This window comes from Lathyrus oleraceus, chromosome 1 (genome assembly GCF_024323335.1).
Source record: "Lathyrus oleraceus cultivar Zhongwan6 chromosome 1, CAAS_Psat_ZW6_1.0, whole genome shotgun sequence".
Classification (NCBI taxonomy): domain Eukaryota; kingdom Viridiplantae; phylum Streptophyta; class Magnoliopsida; order Fabales; family Fabaceae; genus Lathyrus; species Lathyrus oleraceus.
This window is the reverse complement of record NC_066579.1, coordinates 341,542,537-341,558,990: the sequence shown is the minus strand read 5'-3', so window position 1 is coordinate 341,558,990 and position 16,454 is coordinate 341,542,537. Positions and strand designations below refer to the sequence as shown.

Genomic DNA, 16,454 nt, shown 5'->3' with positions numbered 1-16,454 from the left:
ATTCATATATAAGAACAAATCAATTAACAGTAAAGCATGTGGAAGAAAATCCAGAAGAAGTTGCTAAAACATTTTTTTCTCTGATAACCAAACCAAACAGAACACGGTTCTTAAAAAATCCAACAAAGCAATCAAAGTTTTTTCTAACTTAAACCAAACCAAGGAGAATGTTTTGAAAATCCAGAAGAAGTTATCAAATATTTTTTTCTTCCGTTAATCTAAAACAACAACAAGATTCAAAATAACAGTATAGCCACAATCAATAACAATCCATAAAAATCCAAAACCCTAAACAGCAAAACGAAGCAACAACAACAACAACAGCCAAGTGACAAAAATCAAAGGAAGAAGAAGGAAGAACAGAGGGAGCGAAACTCATCTCGACAGGGGAGGGAGCGTCGCCGGTGTTTGGACTCTACCAAGTAAACATTCTTTTTTTCATTCAAACCTTTGCATGTTTTCTTCAAAGCATAACCATGGAGGATCCAATTTCGGATTTAGGGTTTGAGTTTTCAGCAACTGGTAGTTAGTGTTTAGGTTTTGTTTTGTTGGGGGATGATTTAGGGTTTGTAGCCGCACGAGAGAGGGAGACGAATTAGGGTTTAGGTATTTTTTTCTCTTCTTTAGGTTCCGATCGGTCATTTGAGGAAGATTTTGGAAAAAACAAGTTTAGATTTGGGTAGAGGAGTGAAAAATACGTTTGGTTTATGTTTGGTTCTTTTAGATTTGAGGTGGTTGTTCGCCAGAGGAGACGGCGGCGTCGCCGCGGTTGGCCGACCGCCACCGTCTTCTCCGGTCAAGGTTGGCCATGAGAGGGAGACGGAAGGTGAAGTTGCAGAGCAACTTGAAGTAGAGAGAGTAAGAACACGGTTATGAAAGAGGTACAAGTGAAATCATAGTTATATGAACATACGTTAATTTGCTTTTACTACTTTTTTTTTGTTCTCCAAATATTGCATTTAATTTCTATTTATTCCAATACTAAAAAATCCATAAATGACAATTGTTAAGAGAGAGAGAGGAAATTGAACCGAGTAACAGTAGGGAGAAGGAGACCTTCTGTATTTTTCTCTATCATTTATTTTAATAGCTAATTATTATTTTGTTCTTTTTAAAAAAATATCCAACGCCACTTGTCGACTTATAATTAGCTCCTTTATCAATCATTATTCTGCAACACAAAATGGATTGTGTAGCTGCAGAACATTAGAATGGGATGCTCTCCCACATTTGCTTTGCTATTTTTTTATTTTTTTTTGCTGTTTGTTTATTTTATTTTATTTTATTAAATTAATTGTTTTATTAGTTTAATTAGTTTTCATTTTTAATGGGGCCTTTGGGCTAGCTATGTTGTTACTCTCTCCCTCATTTTCATATTACACCTCCCTTTATTTCTATTTTATTTTCATTTTTATTTTTATTAAATTAATCATTTTTTTAAGTTATTTAATTTTTTCTAATTAAATTTAATTAACTTGATTAATCAATTGAATTAATTTTTTATCGATTATCCTTGATAGTCAATTCTAATTAGTATAACTAATTGATTTAACCAATTTTAATCGATTAATTTTTCTAATTAAAAATCTTTTCTCCTGATTAATTTAAATTGACTTAATTAAGCCACTTGACATTTATAAAATCAATTCTTTCAAGATAAATACACTCGATTCAACGTCAAGCAACTTTGTCAAAACAAACCACTTTAAACCATTGAAATAACAATTCTCGATTTAATATCGAGCCCATTCTTCAAACACATTTGTAAGCCGATCGCTTTTAAGCATCGCCATCAACCTCACATAGCTTACTCTTGGGCTTTCTTACAATGAGACCTATTCGGTTATTAATTAATCGAGTAGATGATTGATTCCCTAAATAATACAATATATCCACAAATACAAATTTAAGACCTCGATCCAACATCGAGTATTTTTATTCAAAATTAATTAAAATATCTAATTACGATTAAATACCATTTCATTTGGAAATGAAAATGGGGATGGTTTTGAGTTTTCAACTCCTCTCCTCGATTGTTCGAATACGAGTTTTCTTACTCGGTCAGTTAGACAATCGTCATTTCTTTTCAAACCTTAAACCGAGATTAAATCAAATTATTTTCATTATAATGCAATGAAAAGGGAGATGACTTTGAGCCTTCAACTTCTCTCCTCAATTGTTTGAATATGAGTTCTCTTACTCGGTTAGTCGAACAACTGTCATTCTTCCACAAATTAATAACTTAATCAAATCATTTTCAGAATAAACTGTACGAAAAGGGAGATGGTCTTGAGCCTTCGATTCCTCTCCTCAAATACTTGGATACGAGTTGTCTTACTCAGTCATTCAAGTACTTGACGTTTATCTAAAATACACCAACTATACATAAAATTACTTTCATAATCAGTCAGATGAAAAAGAAAGTGGTCTAGAGTCTTCTATTCCCTTTCCCGATTATTAGGATACGAGTTGTCTTACTCGGCTATCCGAATATTCGTCATCCATTCAAAACACCTTCATCATCATTAAATCCTTTTTATAATTAAGGATGAAAAAGAGGGTGGTCTAGAGTCTTCTATTCCCTTTCTCGACTATTAGGATACGAGTTGTCTTACTTGACTATCCGAGTAATCGTCATCCAACCAAAAATATCTCAACACATCAAATTTATTTGTCCTCGCCCTTGTACGATCGAAACCAGTCAAACAAAATATCCAACATATTAATCCAACTTGTCACCCTCGTGTGATCAAAACTCTTTTCAAAAAGAACACTATTTAATCATTTCTAATGCGCACAACAAACTAATGCTTAAGCCTCCACCGAGAGTAGACAAGCCAACGTTTAGCCTTTAGGATACGACCTAAACAGTTTGTTCATTAAAAAAACACCAACCAACCGTAGTCCCCGAACTACGAATGCTCTGATTTCCTTATTATACCATAAGGATACGTAGGCAGGAGATTGTTGTATCTTCGCGAGCACACTAATAAAAAACCTCCCCTTTCCCTTTTCGAGGTTCTCATACATTTCTATTTTTTAATAATTTTATAACCCAAAGATAACAAACAAACATAAATTAACACTCAAAATGCACATTAGAACTAAAAGGTTCCCGTTGAGTACAACGGACGTAAGGGGTGCTAATACCTTCCCCTTACGTAATCCACTCCCGAACCTGAATATGGTTGCGACGACCATTATTCCATTTCCTAAAGGTTTTATCGATATTTTCCTATCCCTTCATTGGGATAAATAAAGTTCGGTGGCAACTCTATTCGAACGTAAATTTTTCCGCGACCATCGCGAGGAATCATATTTTTCGAGATGCGACAGGCATGCCCTTATTGTGATCCATGAACTCGGCAACACTAAACCAACCTTTAGTTCGGTCAAAGACCATAACCACATGTGTGTTTGCTTTAGAAGCTTCATGTCTGATGAATTTCATTGAAGCATCACTGAACAACTGTCCAGATTGCAACACTGAACTCCATTTTGAGCGTCTGGTTTCAAACAACGCCCCTAGCCTGAAATATGTAGCCTGCACCAAAGCGGTTATTGGTAGGTTACGGATGCATTTGAAGACAGAGTTCATTGATTCCACAAGATTTGTTGTCATGTGGCCCCAATGCTGACCGTTGTCGTATGCTCTAGTCCACTTCTCCAATGGAATACTATCGACCCATCGTACCGCATCTTCGTTTGACAATCTTATTTCCTCACGGTAGTGTTTGAAAGAAGGTTCTGATAATGTGTAACCTGCATTGACAACCTTCTTCCGCAACGTCTTATCTTTGATTTCCCGCATGAAATTCTGAGCAATATGTCTAATACATAACACATGCATCGAAGGAGGATTTTTCCAGCCGCTATCAATGTTATTATATGCACTGATGATTGAAGGGTGTCTGTTGGAGATCAAACATAAGTTAGGCTGAGGTGCAACGTGCAATCAGAGATTTCTTAGGAAAAAACTCCATCCCTCAGCAGTCTCCCCTTCAACTAGGGCAAAGGCGATTGGAAAAATATTGTTGTTCCCATCTTGTGCCACTGCCATCAGTAACGTTCCTTTGTATTTTCCGTACAACCATGTACCATCAATTTGTATAATTGGTTTACAGAAAGAAAAACCTATGATACATGGTTGATATGCCCATAATATATGGTGAAATATTCTATTTCCAACAGCACACATACCATCTGGTGTATAGGCGGGCAATGTTTCCATCTTGACAATTGTCCCTGGAGCATATTGTTTTAGAGCCAACAGGTATTTTGGAAGTTGTTTGTAAGACTCCTCCCAATTTCCAAACACTTTTTCAATAACTTTTGTCCTAGCTATTCATGCCTTCCTATATGATGGAGTGTAGTCGTACTCTGCCCTAATATGCGAGATTATTGTACTCACCTTTAACGACGGATTGTCGCCAATGACAGACAATATTTCATCGCATATTAGCTGAGAGCTTAATTTACGATGATCCTGCATTGGGTTTGTCAGCATGCATGTATGATCTGGACCCATTAATCCAATCTCCCAAGACTCGTTCCTCTTCCGGTACGAAGATGACAACCTAAAAAGGCAGTGCTCATTCAGAAAATAAACTTTATACCTCGATGCGTCAGTTCTGTCAACTCTGAAATCAGCCGATAGTTGCATGTGGAATTTCTTAATGGCTTTTACACATTCCTCTTTTGTGCGGAATGTGTCTCTCTGTTTCAAAGATCCTTGCATCTGCACGTAAGGATTGTACCATACATCTGCTGAAGGTTCATCTGAACCCAAATTCAACCTTGTCATGTGTTAGGGTGGGTAGTATACATGACTTGCTGGTATTGGCTCCTCTTCCTCTTCAGCATTCACCATCGAATCAACCATGATCTCAGCTTCTTCTTCTTCGTCATCTGGAACATTCACCTCAGCTTGTTCATCATCAGTCTCACAAAACACTTGTGACTGATCAATGAACTGAGACACCTGTTGTTGATGTGGTAATATATACAACTCTATATCGTTGTAACCGGATTGTTCATGACTGTTGAACATATGCTGAACATCGTCCTCATCTCGAATCTTCTTCTGATAAAATTTTACCTGGTTTTCTGCAAACCAAACCGGATTTTTATAGGTGATTTGACCCATATTACTGCACTGCAATTTCTTTTTTATTCTTTGTTCCAGATGTGAAAATTTTGATTGTCGATTTATTGTAAACCGAGTTACCTCTGTGTTTCGAAAACAAAAATCGAACAACTGATGATCAAATATTTCACCTTCGACATGGACACTGATTATGTAATGTTGCGTGGAAGACATTTTGTTCAAATATTAAATATGTAGATAGATTTAATGGAATTGAATGCATTGCTAAGTTGTTCATATGCACAACATAAATAGCGTTGCATTGCTAACTTGGTCGTTGCATTGATAACTTGTTCATTGTCTGTACAAACTTGACCATGCATGCAGTAGAAAGAATCAAACATGCAGAGAAAAGAGTGACAAAAACACACATGAGCCAGAGAATCAAGGAATCTCTGAACCCTGGTCCCTAATATTCCCACTTAGGCGCCCATTCCCTAGGCGCCATAAAGTAACTGGGGCGCCAAAAGAAAGGGCGCCCCTTCACAAGATTTGGACTTGGCGCCACTAGGAAGGGCGCCCCTTCCCATTTCCCTACACTAAGGCACCAAGAGGAAGGTCGCCTCTTCCTTGCATGTGAAGAATCACATGCAGGCGCCAAGAGGAAGGGTGCATCCTAAAAGAGAGATTCCTCACATGCTTTATGAAGTTTGTCATTCCCTTGTCTTTTCTTGCCAATGCATGCAACCAATCTCATTCATCTTAGGTTGCAAACATACTCACTCATTCATCTATAAATAGCCTCTCATATCAACAATATCAAATCATCTTCATTAATACTCAATTATATTCTTCTACCACACTTGTTTCCTCTACCACACTCAAGCTTTGCAAAACCAAATCATGTATTTGTTGACTATGGGCGATGAACACAGAGGCACACTCGAGAATATCTCGGCATTTGTATGTTATCTATCTCTTTTTACTTTTTCTGTTTTTAGTCTTATACCTTTGTTATCTATGTTTTTCTTACTTACTATAGAGTTGTGTTTGTTGATTATGTATTTCTTCTTCTAATTGTATTTTCTTACTTTTTTGTTATTAGGATCCGAAGCAATTTAGATGTCGTGTACATGAATATGTACCCCAGGATCCTTTAATAGAACCATATATTAGAGGATGTGGATTTGGAAATCTACTCAACATTGTTTCGTACTCGGTGGACTACAAGTTCATTTTGGCTTTGTTGGAGAGGTGAAGACCAGAGACCCACATATTTCACCTTCCGATTGGTGAGTGTACCGTCACACTTGAGGACGTGTACATGTTGTTGGGTCTCCGTATAGATGGAAAGACAGTGAATGGTAGAGTTAACCAAGACAACAATATCTGTAATGAATTATTGGATGTCACTTTGTTAGACGACGAAACAGAGGGAGACACATCCGGTCAAGCAAGGGGGCAAGGTATAAATTTAAAATACCTTAAACAATATTATGCCAGTATAGTATTGTCCGACGATTCAATCGAGTATGAGAAAATAATAAAAGCTCGGTGTTATATTATGATTTTATTTGGTAATTTTTTGTTTCCAGAAAGTACAGGTAATTCTGTAAATATAATGTATATACCTTTATTATGCAACATTAATAAGGTAAACACTTATAGTTGGGGTTCAGCTGTGTTGGCATATATATATAGTGCAATGTGTAGAACTGCAAAAAAAATACCTGTACTTTTTTTTCATGTGCGTACTTGCTTCAAGCTTGAGGTTGGTCAAAAATGTTGTCGCTCGCCCCGATAAATGAGCGTCCATTCGTGTTCCTGTTTGCAACCAAGTAAGTCTAACACTTTACCATTTACGATTTAGTTAATTATATTTTATATTATAATTAATAGTAAATAATATTTTTCACTTCTTTTTTATCTTAGGTGGTCAGTAAGGGGAATGAACTACAACAGGTGTCCGAAACACACTATTGTAGTCTATCACAATCTATTGAACCTCATTGGACATGACGATGAAATAATCATACCTAACTATATTTTAATTTAAAAATACTTCTCAAATTATTTTCCATCTAATCGTTTCGTATTGTTTTACAGTTTGTCAGGAGGCCATATCTGGGTCTGGATCATGATGTGAACCATGACGATGCTGCAGTTTGGACAGTGAAGATACCGATTATCTGATTCACTACAGTGGAAATGCACCAGAGTGACCGGGTCAAACTGCAGTTCGGAATGCTACAACAGATTCCAGAATCTCCCACGTGTTTGGGGAATTGGCATCAAAAAAGGATTGATGCACAATGAGATTATTCTGACTGGAGAGACTTTGCAAAAGAGATGTGTCGTTAATGGAGGAATCGACGATAACACATCTTGAACGAACCAGTCATCCATGGTGCAAGACCGACTCAACAATATATGACATGATTTAGGTCGGTAACAACTCAACAATTTGTATCCGAGCCTCGGTATTTGATGGATTCACGTCAACTTGCTTCGTCATCGTACGCCCCACAACAATTCACCACCCAACACCAATGTGAACCCACCCAAACCCAACAACCAACCAACCACATACACACAACAACCAAACACACAACATCGCAACTCGTTCATGAAAACCACCCAACAACCAACCATCCAACGTCGCAATTCATTCATACCACCCACCCAAACACAAAACCAAGAATCAAACCCCGCAACCACAACCGTCTATAGCCCAGATGATTCATATGGGTCACTTCATCGTAGTCCCCCACCAATGACCACCTAAACATCCCATCAACATAACACCCAACCATTGTTTAACTATAGTACGCCTCAGGAACCATTGCTTCGTTTCCAAAACGACCCAATGACCCAATTTGGGCAACTATACCGTCCCCAATTCACCCAACCCCAACGACCTAACTACGATGACATGGACACCGAAATCTATTACGGAAGCGCCATTAGCCAGAGCCCCTTCGGATATTGGGAGCAAATGATGACACATTTGTCAAATACCGTTGGAACTTCCGCCAGACCTTCTAACCAGCCATCGCCCGATCAGGTCACCACACAAAGACCCCAAACACCTCAAAAAAATCGTGGAAGACCTCAGAGACAAACTAACGCATCGGGATATGGAACAGGGGGACGTTATAATCGAGTTGGTCATTAGTTTATTGTCAGTCAAATGTAACCAATTATTACATCATCAATGAATTTATTTATTTTCATTACTATTTCTTATTTATTAAATAATGATAATTAATAATTAAAAAAATTTAAAAAATTTAAAAAATTTAAAAAATAAAATAAAAAATAGCAAGGGGTGTATGCGCCAGATGAATTGACGCATATACCAACCAAACACACACCAGCGCCACTAGCATTGACGCCTCCTCATGAGGCCCAATGTAGGCGCCACTAGCATTGGCGCCTCCTCATGAGGAGTCCAATACATGCGCCAATGCTATTGGTGCCTCCTCTTCATGCATTGGGAATTCGCCAATTCATCTGACACATCCTCTTTAAAACCGGTTATTTTGATAATTTTTTTTAATAATCGATTATGTTCAATTTTTTTTTTTGAAAAAAATAATTATTTTGAAAAAAAATTCCCTATACACACTATAAATTGAACTGATTTAATAAAATATTAATTATAATAGTAATCTTATTAAAATATTTTATTAAAAATATGTTTTATAAATTTTGTTGGCCCGGTTTTATGAATATCTGTGACGGGGAGAAAAGTGTGATTTACTCGATTTTAAAAAAAAATGCACTATTATTTATACAACTTCCGCGTAATTTCTTATTATACAAGAAGATTCCTCCACGTAACAGTACCACATTCCTACTTTTTCTGGAACCTTACAAAGCAAGAGACAATCCTCTCCCTTCTTACGATCTCCCTAACATCACCGCCATACTTGTTTCTCCTCGATCAATCCAAGGTTGTTATAATGAGTATGTCTGAAAACGAAGATCACGCTGAGGTTTCCGACATCGAACCCACTGCAGCGGCTAGAAAACGCTTGAGAGATAGGTCAAAGGTGCTCAATTGATTTCTTACAATCTGCATGACATCATGTTTTCTTTTTCTTCAATTGATTTCCTCTGTTTCTGATTTTTCCTATGCGGATTTGCTTTCGATTTGATTCTAAATGAAGGAGGTTTTGTCCAAACAAGCGGTTAAGATCGCTAAACGTGCCGAAGAACATGAAAGTTTCATCAACAAGGTGTCTTTTTTTATGCTTTTTCATTTTTAATTTTTACTAACTTCTTCTTTCTTTCGTTTTTTTTTAAATTTGGGTATTTCAAGTTTCAATTTTGATGTGTTTTTGTTGTTTGTTCAGGTTACTCATTTATTGAATGTTCTTGGCTTTGGTGGGTTTTGTTTCATCTTAGGGGCAAGTAAGTTGATTGAATCTACCGTTATCACTGATACAGTTTAGTGTTTATTTTAATTCAATTTTCAATGTCTTCTTTGTTGTTTTAATTTTGTATTATTGTTCTCTTTTACAGGGCCTCAAGATGTTCCCTTAGTTTATTGTTTGTTCTATGTTGTCTTTGTTCCTCTTCGTTGGATATACTACAGGTTCATGAAATGGCATTACTATCTCCTGGTAATTTCAGATTTATCTCAGAACCTGATTTTGAAATTTACTACTTTTGCATCTTTGAAACCATTACTTGCTTCTTGAAGCACATTTTTTTGTTTCCTGAATTAGCGTCAGTCTATTAAGCACAAACATGAACACGAGACACGAAACCACCGGTAACAGTTTGTGAAGATCATAGTGATTGTATGTGATCATTATCGTCATTGTCATTGTTGCGTTGGTGTCGGATAGTTCTACCATCTGAAGGGTTAAGGATATATAGGTATTAGTTTCTTGTCATTCTGGCACAGTTTTGTAGCATGCACAGGCATTTATTATATATTATTGTTTTTTCTCACATTAGAAACAAAAGCACATGCGATAGAGTATTTTCAAGTATCTTTAAAGAGGTGTACTTTATGGGTAGAATATTTATGGCAGGATCACTCACTATACAACTGAACAAACATGCTACTGATGGTTATGAGAGGGGGAGGCAGGGATAATTCCACTAATAACTACCTGCTGAGTGGGCTAACTGGGGTATGGGTGAGGAGAGAGAAATTGACAGTAGTTGAATAAAGAGAAGGAACATGCAGGGGAGTGGGCAGACTAGAAATTGGTCTTGGGAGATTCTAGGCTTCTCAAACTTCCTAGCCTATCATTTATTATGTCATTTTTATCACTTTTGTATACACTGTAATCCACGTCAGAGCCACTTTGATTCTGTTAGTTATACCAAAATCAATATAACTCTCTTTTATGTCAATTTACCATTAACTTCCTCGGTGATACTAGACTGATTCTATCATAGACTGATTCTATCAATTTGGTATCCAGAGCGCTGGGTTTTGTTACACAGTGAATGGTTGTAACAAGGAACAAGGAGAATAGTGTTTCATGCGATAGATCAGAGGTTAGGAAATGTGGAGAGATTTGTTTGCTGTTACTGGAATGGAGGGAATATTCTAGTCGGAGGAGAATAAGAGATCCGGAAGGAGAGGAAGAGATGATGATGAGGACGAAGGAAGTGGTGGAATGTTGTCAGCAGAATCGCAGTCACGACATCACCGGAGCAGAGACAGTTACGCCTCCAGACATCGTGGTGGCCGGAGGAAGTTGGGAACACATAGAAATAAATTAAAAAAATCTGAGTTTGAAATGGGAGAAAGGGGGACAGCACCTTTAGTATTAATGGGGATCCTACCATTGACATAGACCGAGTCTTAGCCCTTTCTCTAGCCTAGTAATAGTAGTTAAGAGGAAAGACGGGGTTGGAGATTTTGTAGTTGAAACAAATGCATCAGGGAAACTGATTGGGTTGGTATTGATGCAAGGAATACCTGTAGCGTATGAGTTAAACATGTTAGGCAGAGCTCAAAAAAGGTCAGTGTATGAGAGAGAACTCATGGCTATTGTCATAGCTATTCAAAAATGGAGACCATATCTGCTAGGGAGACATTTCATGGTTCATACTGATCAGAAAAGTTTAAGGTTCTTAACTGAGCAAAGGATCATGGGAGAAGAGCAACAAAAATGGATTTCAAAATTAATGGGCTATAGTTTCAAAATCAAGCATAAACCGGGAAAAGAAAATAGCGCAGTAGATGCTTTATCTTGACAGATGCAATATTCTACAATTACTACAGGTAAATGTGAAGTGTGGGAAGGGCTGGAAGAAGCACAAGCTGATGAAAAGTTGAAGACCATTGTTCAAGAATTGCTGGCAGATTCTTACTCTCACAAGGGCTGTAAGTTAAAAAAAAGGCATAAGACAAAATTGTTTTACCAAAGAATTCATCTTGGATTCTTTGGATCTTACAAGAATTGCATGACTCAGCTATTAGGGGACACTCTGGGATCTTTAGAACTTACAAGAGGATTGCAGGGCTGGTGTATTGGGAAGGCATGCGAAAAGGAATCCAAGGGTATTTACAAGCTTGTGAAGTGTGTCTGCAGAATAAATATCAAACTTTGAGTCTAGGTGGTTTGTTGCAGCCTCATCCTATTCCAGAGTAGATATGGCGCGATATCTCCATGGATTTCATAGGAGGGTTACCTAAGGTGTTAGGGGTTGACACTTTCAAGGTGGTAGTGGATAGGTTAACAAAATATGCTGATTTCATCCAATTAAGCATTCCTACACAGGTAAAGATATAGTGGATGTGTTCATCAAAGAAGTAGTGAAATTACATGGTTTTCCAAGCTCTAGTGTATGACAGGGACGCGGTATTTATGAGTGCTTTTTGGTTTGAATTATTCAAGCAAGCAGATACTAGATTAAAGTTTAATAGAAGCCTATCTAAGGTGTCTGACAGGGAGGAAACTGAAACAGTTGCCAAAGTGTTTAAGTTGGGTAGAGTATTGGTACAACACCAACCATCATTCATCTCTTACGACTACTCCTTTTGAGGCATTGTATGGAAGGGAGCCCCCACCTTAATTTGAGGAGATTCACACAAGGTTATGAGAGGGTGTACGTGAAAGAAAAGAAGAGGGGGGAAGCAGGGACAATCCACTAATAACTACCTGTTGAGTGGGCTAAGTGGGGTATGGGTGAGGAGAGAGAAATTGGCAGTTCTTGAATAAAAAGAAGGAACATGCACTGGAGTGGGCAAACTAGAAATTGGAAGTTATTCTTGGGAGATCTTAGGCTTCTCGAACTGCCATTTTATCACTTTTTATCATTGTAATCCACATCTGAACCACTTTGATTCTGTTTGTTATGCGAAAATTAATATAACAGTGTTCATCCTTCTCTTTTATGTCAATTTACCATTAAATTCCTCGGTGATACTAGATTGATCCTATCAGCTACCAAAAAAAGCATAAACTAAAGATTGCGTAGTTATTGATTTATAAGCACGATACATCCTGCTACTTCTTCTATGAAATCCATTGAAGACTAGACACTGAAAACTAGGGAACCATCAAATGATTTTGCGTAGCAATTAAATTGGAGATAAATATTTTAGGGAGGGTGGCCATGGCAACCAAAGGCTACCAACAAGTTTTGCCCCTGATCAGATTCCCTGCAGTAACTGTAATCTAAATCAACGATAGAGATTATTTAAAACTGATTTGGTGAATGTGTAATCTGAGGCATCCGATTTCAAAATGGCTGAGATTATTTTCTGCAAGTAACTTCGTGATGTAGTTACTGAAGTTCATCTGGATCCCTAAACCATATATGATGTTAACTGTACTGTCAGAAAGTGTATTTTTTTAGGTTATATGTTGTCAGAGACACATGGCTGTGAAGTCATTGGAAGAAGGCTTGTTTATTTATTTAAAACCGTTTCAATTCTGTTGCTGATCAAAATCATTGGAGGGATGTCTCGTTGTTGTCATTATCATTATCATAAGGATAAAGTTAATAATTTTTTTCGGTTGCTTCTTTCGAAACATAATTAATAAATAAGGTTTCTAAATTATTGTTCATGTGTTTCAGGATTTTTGCTACTACGCCAATACAATTTTCTTGGTTTACCTTCTCTTTTATCCAAAGAATGAAAAGCTTTTTCTGGTTTGCTTTTCATTTGCTGAGGTGAGTATTTTATGGTAATTTGACCTCTTAGAAGACGGGTGTTAATCAGTCGATTTTGTGCCTTATTTAAGTGCTTCTGTTGCAGGGGCCGTTAGCATGGGCTTTGATTGTTTGGCGTTGCAGTTTGGTGTTCAGTTCTGTTGACAAAATCGTCAGTGTTCTTATCCATCTCTTACCTGGTATGTTATACCTACCATTTTTACTATTCTCTCTTTTTTTAACAAGATAATAAGCTTTTGGAAAACCATTGGCTTCTATTATAACTTTATAGAGTTATATGCATTCAATGGTCAAATATTGGACCTATCTGCCAAACAATCGCAAAGATGAAAAGTATTTTACTTAATGTTTCAACTTCTACTATCTTGATGATTTTTCTATTGAAATTTCATAGGATTCTAGTGTGGTATCTAGAATTAGCTTTAGCTTAGTGCCATAATCCATTAGTTTGTGACTCTGTTCATAATTCACATATATCTCTATGTTATAGGAAGGAGGATGTAGTAACAACATTACTACATTAGTTTGTGTTCATAATTCACTTATATCTCTATGTTATAGGAAGAAGGATGTAGTAACATTACTATTCAAAAGATTCATGCTAGACTAGGAGATCTTAAGTTTAGTAGCCAAGTCCATGTACTGGATCAAGTTACAAAATTGTTCAGTGATAATAGAAATAAAGTTTCTTGATCAGAAGTCTTGCAACTGGACAATTTTGTAGAAAGTGTTCCTTATTCTATCCTTGTAAATGCGAGAATGTGCCTTATAAGAAAAATAAAAAGCTAAGGATGCGAGAATGTCTTCTCATCAAGGATTTGTGTTTTCGCAAAAGCATTGTAAATTACCTTCAAATGGCATCCAAGACTTTCTGATTTTGTGTAACATTATATTCTCTTATTTTATGCTTCTATTCATGCTGGTCTCGTAGAGTTGCAATTTTGCTTCCATACATGTCAAACTCTCGAGTTAATTCTTAAACTTTTACGAGTTTACAATTCTAGGTGACGAAAGCGAGTTAGCACACCTGTAAATTCTCTTTTTGGCAAACATTACAAGGTCAAGTTAACTCTGAAAAAATCGGTGAATTCTTGATTTTACTACCAAGTTTAGGGGCTTACAATTTTATAGTTTGGTCTTTGTACTACTTCCTATCTTCGAATGTAAAACAAAATAGGATGTCTAAACCTAGCATTATCATGTTAACTCCCCATATTGAATTTTGTACTATGTACAATAACAACCTAGCCTTATTCCACTAACTATGACTAATTACATGGATCAAACTTTGATAAGAGCAAAGAAAATGGAATAGAAATGAAAAGATGAAACAAAATTTTATATATATAATTTTTGGGATATATTACAACACAGGTTTTCGAGAGCCTGTCTCACCACAATCCGGATTCTAGGTGACGAAAACTCTGATAAAAGTCACCTTTATGTTAACGCAATTCTTGTTGAATAGGGAATCACCTTAACTCAATGTTGAATAGGGAGTCACCTTAACTCTGATAAAAGTCACGTTTATGTTTCTTTACGCATCCATTCTTGTTTCCATCATATCTTTAAAGAAATGTTTTTTATTCAGGGTTGGTTTTCTTTACCATTCGATGGTGGAATCCTGAGACCTTAGAAGCCATGCGCCCAGAGGGAGCTTCCGCAAGAGTTACATGGCCTTATATCGAAGATAAATCCTATCTCTGTACATGGCTGTTTCTCGTTCCCTTAGTAGTTTACACCCTGTGGCAGGTTCTTTACTTCCTCATTGTCAACGTCTTACGTCGACAGCGGTTCTTAAGAGATCCCGAAGTCATGACTTCCTACAGGTAACAAATTGTTTCATCTCATACGGTTTTAATCGTGATTGCGACTGTTTTAGCTGTATTTGACCGTTATTGGCCATACTTTTTCATAGGGAACTTTCTAAAAAAGCTCAGAAAGCAAACAACATGTGGTGGCGTCTAAGCGGTTTGCTCGGGGATCAAAACCGCTTGTTAATGTTCATTCTTCTTCAAGGAATGTTTACGGTGGCAACAATGGCACTGACAGTTCCGATATTCTTGTCGTACGAGTTGTCAATGGTTTTCCAAATACTCAAGGTATCTGCATCAGTGTGGAATGGGGCTGGCTTTCTGTTAGAGGTAATGCCAAGGCAGGTAATTCTCAAGGAGAAAAAGAAATCAGAGATGCAAACTGTTCCAATTCAAAATGATCAATCATCATAGATGATGATGAAGTTGCACCTAGTATTATTAGTTGAGGTTTTGTAGGTTTACTATAGTTCTAAAACTGCTAATGAAATGGGATACATCAATGTATATTATCAGGTTTTCTTCTTGCATTCAACATTCTTCTATTCAAATGGTTATTTCTTATTATATAGAGCAATCTCTTCAAAAGTATTGAGGAATCTAAATATAAATTAAAGAATTCATAATTTAAATTATAAACTTTTTTGGTTCAGAAAAATCAATACAAAAAATCTCAAATAGTTATATAAACTGCCTTTAGCAATCACATGTTATCAGCATCCATATCAACTTCTTTGTATACTCTGAGTGTACTATTTTTTATTATTTTATTTTCATACATTGTTTGGAAGTGGATTATTTCCATTTATTATCTAAGTTTTAGTGTCTATATGTAAAAAAATGGTGACAATAATTTTGTATTTCTGAAAATAAAAAGGATTTCTACTTCTGTTTTAATTTCCTAGTTGCATTACTTTTATTTTTTCACTCTTATCCTTAAAATAAACTCCCCTTCTTAGTTGGGGAATTTTGTTGGGTTGAAATATAGGAATAAAATAGTCTAAAAAGGGGTTGAATACACTGTTTCTCTTATACTATTTTTAAATAAAAATATTTTCTCTTACAAAATTAGAGTTTAAAGTGCAGATGTAAAATGTGATAGGCGGAAGCAAAATACAACTCATGGATTCAAAAAGTATATGTTTCATTGCGATCATAAGAAAAATGGATTCGAAGTATATGCTTCATTGTTTCATTGTTTCATTGTGATCACATAGAAAAATGATTCAATCAATATTAGAAACAATAAAGGTAAACTAAGTTGTTTTATCAAGCAATTTAATTTAACAATTTAAGGATAACTTGAAGCAAAGAATGTTTAATGAATTAGATGCAATTTAATTCAACAGTTTAAGGATAATACAATTTTAATTTTAATTTTAATTTATATGAGAAAGGTGAAC

The 16,454-nt window shown here is 36.3% G+C and overlaps 1 protein-coding gene and 1 long non-coding RNA gene across 2 annotated transcripts; both read left to right on the top strand.

The window, feature by feature from the left end:
• The first annotated feature begins 8,888 nt into the window (after window positions 1-8,888).
• Window positions 8,889-15,618, top strand: LOC127135473 (glycerophosphocholine acyltransferase 1). Its single transcript, XM_051062170.1, has 8 exons — window positions 8,889-9,141; window positions 9,259-9,327; window positions 9,445-9,502; window positions 9,614-9,714; window positions 13,142-13,237; window positions 13,323-13,416; window positions 14,829-15,066; window positions 15,156-15,618. The coding sequence occupies exons 1-8, from the start codon at window positions 9,052-9,054 to the stop codon at window positions 15,463-15,465; spliced, it is 1,056 nt and encodes a 351-aa protein (XP_050918127.1). The 5' UTR covers window positions 8,889-9,051; the 3' UTR covers window positions 15,466-15,618.
• LOC127135483 (uncharacterized) lies at window positions 9,721-12,486 on the top strand. Its single transcript, XR_007808574.1, has 2 exons — window positions 9,721-9,973; window positions 10,531-12,486. It is a non-coding gene; the product is annotated as an uncharacterized LOC127135483 (long non-coding RNA).
• Window positions 15,619-16,454: the final 836 nt, after the last annotated feature.